Source organism: Tribolium madens, unplaced genomic scaffold (assembly GCF_015345945.1).
Source record: "Tribolium madens isolate multiple individuals breed KSU strain unplaced genomic scaffold, Tmad_KSU_1.1 Scaffold_19;HRSCAF=116;Tcas5.2_LG9, whole genome shotgun sequence".
In the NCBI taxonomy this organism is placed as follows: Eukaryota; Metazoa; Arthropoda; class Insecta; order Coleoptera; family Tenebrionidae; genus Tribolium; species Tribolium madens.
Genome location: NW_025400983.1, coordinates 2,037,494 through 2,040,410, shown reverse-complemented (window position 1 = coordinate 2,040,410; position 2,917 = coordinate 2,037,494). Strand labels below are relative to the sequence as shown.

General features: G+C 29.4%; 1 protein-coding gene across 1 annotated transcript in view; it reads left to right on the top strand.

Annotated features, from left to right (window-relative positions):
• LOC123015605 (obg-like ATPase 1) overlaps positions 1–2,917 on the top strand; it is a 32,962-nt gene that overhangs the window by 28,116 nt on the left and 1,929 nt on the right. Inside the window, exon 8 of the mRNA XM_044415425.1 lies at positions 1,689–1,835. Coding sequence (XP_044271360.1) covers positions 1,689–1,835 — 147 coding nt within the window. The remainder of the gene's footprint in view (positions 1–1,688; positions 1,836–2,917) is intronic.

The following is a 2,917-nucleotide window of genomic DNA, read 5'->3' as shown; positions in this document are numbered from 1 at the left end:
GTTTTTAAAAATAAGCCGAAAATTAAGCATGAGTCGAAAATGTTGTTTCTGCTTAAAAAAATTACTAAATCAAATCAAAAATTATATTATTTCGAGAAAAAACCGAAAACTCGTCAAATTAGGTCACAAATGTTGTTATTTTAGCTATTTAGCACGTTTTTCAGTTTGAAATTTACTAATTTTGCGGAATTTTATCAAAAATAATCCGAAAAATCGCCGAAAATTTGCTTTTTTTGAGAATTTTTGAACTAAAGACTTTTTTAAAGAGTTTTTGCTATGCCGGTCAAAAAAATAATAAATTTGCTTACAAGTTATCTTTTTTGAGAGTTTTAATACGTTTTCAAACAAAAACACCATTCTCTCAAGCAATTTCTTCAAAAATAAGTTGAAAAACTACCAAATTAACTCGAAATTGGTACTATTTTTGATTTTCCAACCGTTTATTTGAGCTAAAACTTAAGTTTTTTGTGAGATTCTGCGGAACAAAGCAGAAAAATTAGTGAATCAGTCTAAAGACGCCAATATTTCGAGCGTTTTAGCAACTTTTTCGCGAAATTTTGTCAAACATAATCAAAAATATCACCAAATTAGGTTGGAAATGACACACTAACTATTTTTATTTTTAGCATGTTTTTCAGTCGAAATTTTATTATTTCTCGAAATTTCGTGGAAAAAATCGCCGAACTAGACGAAAATGGTCGTATTTTTACACTTCTCGAGTGTTTAAACACGTTTCTAAATTTAAAAAATCTGTTATTTTGCAAGATTTTGCTAAATTAGGCCGAAAAAATTCTAAATTTGGTTTAGAATGACATTATTTTGTCGTTTTCAAACCTTTTAGCTCGTTTTTCAGCCAAAAACGTCATTTTTTGAGTAATTTCTTTAGGAATAAACTGAAAAATCATCAATTTACTTCGAAAATGACATAATTTGTGCATTTTTTGAGCGTTTTAGCATATTTTTCCAGCTAAAAAAGTCTATTATTTTGAGAAAAAAAAAATCTAAATTATGTCGAAAATAATGCTATTTTGTTTTTTTGAGCGATTTTGCGTGTTTATTAACCAGAAACGTAATTATTTCGTACAAATATGTCTAAAAATTCTTATATTTCGTGGAAAGTAGTGCTATTTTTGTCTCCGAGACAACTCGGCCAAAAATGAGATTATCTTCACGTTTTTTTGTCATACACTTAATTATTTCACGAAATTTTATAAAAAATAACCCGAAAAATGCCAAACTGGACGAAAATGTGTTATTTTTGCTCTTTTCAGTTTTTCACGAGAGTTTGCTTATCATGCTCAAAAAATCAACAAATTAGGACGGAAATGATATGATTTTTGCCTTTTCGAGAGTTTTAGTCCATAATTTTAGCTTTTTTATATAGTTCACTACGTTTTTCAGCTAGAAATTTATTTAATTTTCGAAATTTGGTCAAAAATAATGCAAAATTCACCAAACTGGATGCGTTTTAGCACGTTACTGACTTAAAAACTCAATTATTTTGCAAGATTTTGCCGAAAAGTCGCTGAATTGCATCGAAAACCACATTACTTGGTCTTTTTCGAGCTTTTTAGCACGTTTTTCAGCTAGAAACGCAATTGTTTGGAGAAAAATGGTATATTTTGCCTTTTTTTTTCGCGAAATAATAGTTAGGTTTTTTTGTAGAGTTTGTATTTTAAAAATTTCAGGTTGATAAAGATCAAAGAATGGGTTGACAAAAACGATCCCGGCTCGCTAATTATCCCATTTTCGGGCGCTTTCGAGCACAAACTCGTCGAAGAATATCCTGAAGCGGCTGAAAGAAAAAAATACTTGGAGGAATTGAATACAACCAGGTGAGATATTATGAGCATTTAACCCCACGCGATCTATTCAAAATCATTTCAAATGTGGTGTGGAGTTGATTGAAAGGTGACGCGAAAATTGAGTGTAATTTAATCGAAATTTTTGAAACGCCAAAAGGGAACGGCCCATCAAACTCGAATGACATATTCATTCATCGAGATTTCGAACATGTAATAACAGGTTGCAACAGATAAGTACTAAAAAAAAGGGACAGAGGCGGACTGAAATGACTTTTTTTGAAAAAATCGTCTTGAATTAGCGATTTAAAAAAAATCGGGAATCCGGCCCTGGAATTGGACTTTTCTTACATAAAATCAACGATTTCCGTGTTTGTGTCGGCGGAAAATCTATAAAAATTTATAAAATTCAATTTTTTGGTTTAAAATATATCTAAAAATTTTATTATTTTTATTTAATTAATTTTTGCAACAGATAAGTACTGAAAAAAACGGAACAGAGGCGGACTGAAATGACTTTTTTGGAAAAAATCATCTTGGATTAGCGATTTAAAAAAAAAATCGGGAATCCGACCCTGGAATTGGACTTTTCTTAAATAAAATCAACGATTTTCTCGTTTGTGTCGGCGGATAATCTATGAATATTTATAAAATTCAATTTTTTGGTTCAAAATATCTCTAAAAATTTTATTTTTATTTCATTAATTTTTTGCAACAGATAAGTACTGAAAAAAACGGAATGGAAAATGGTCGTATTTTTGCACTCCTCGAGTGTTTAAACACGTTTCTAAATTAAAAGATTTTGCTAAATTAGGCCGAAAAAAATCTAAATTGGGTCAAAAATGACATTATTTTGTCGTTTTCAAACCCTTTAGCACGTATTTTTAGCCAAAAACGTCATTTTTTAAGTAATTTCTTTAAGAATAAACTGAAAAGTCATAAATTTACGTCGAAAATGACATAATTTTTGCCTTTTTTGAGCGTTTTAGCACGTTTTTAGCTAAAAAGTCTATTATTTTAAGATTTTTTTTCAAAAATTAGATTTTGCATGTTTATTAACCAGAAACGTAATTATTTCGTAAAATTATCACAAATGTGGCCAAAAATTGTCATAT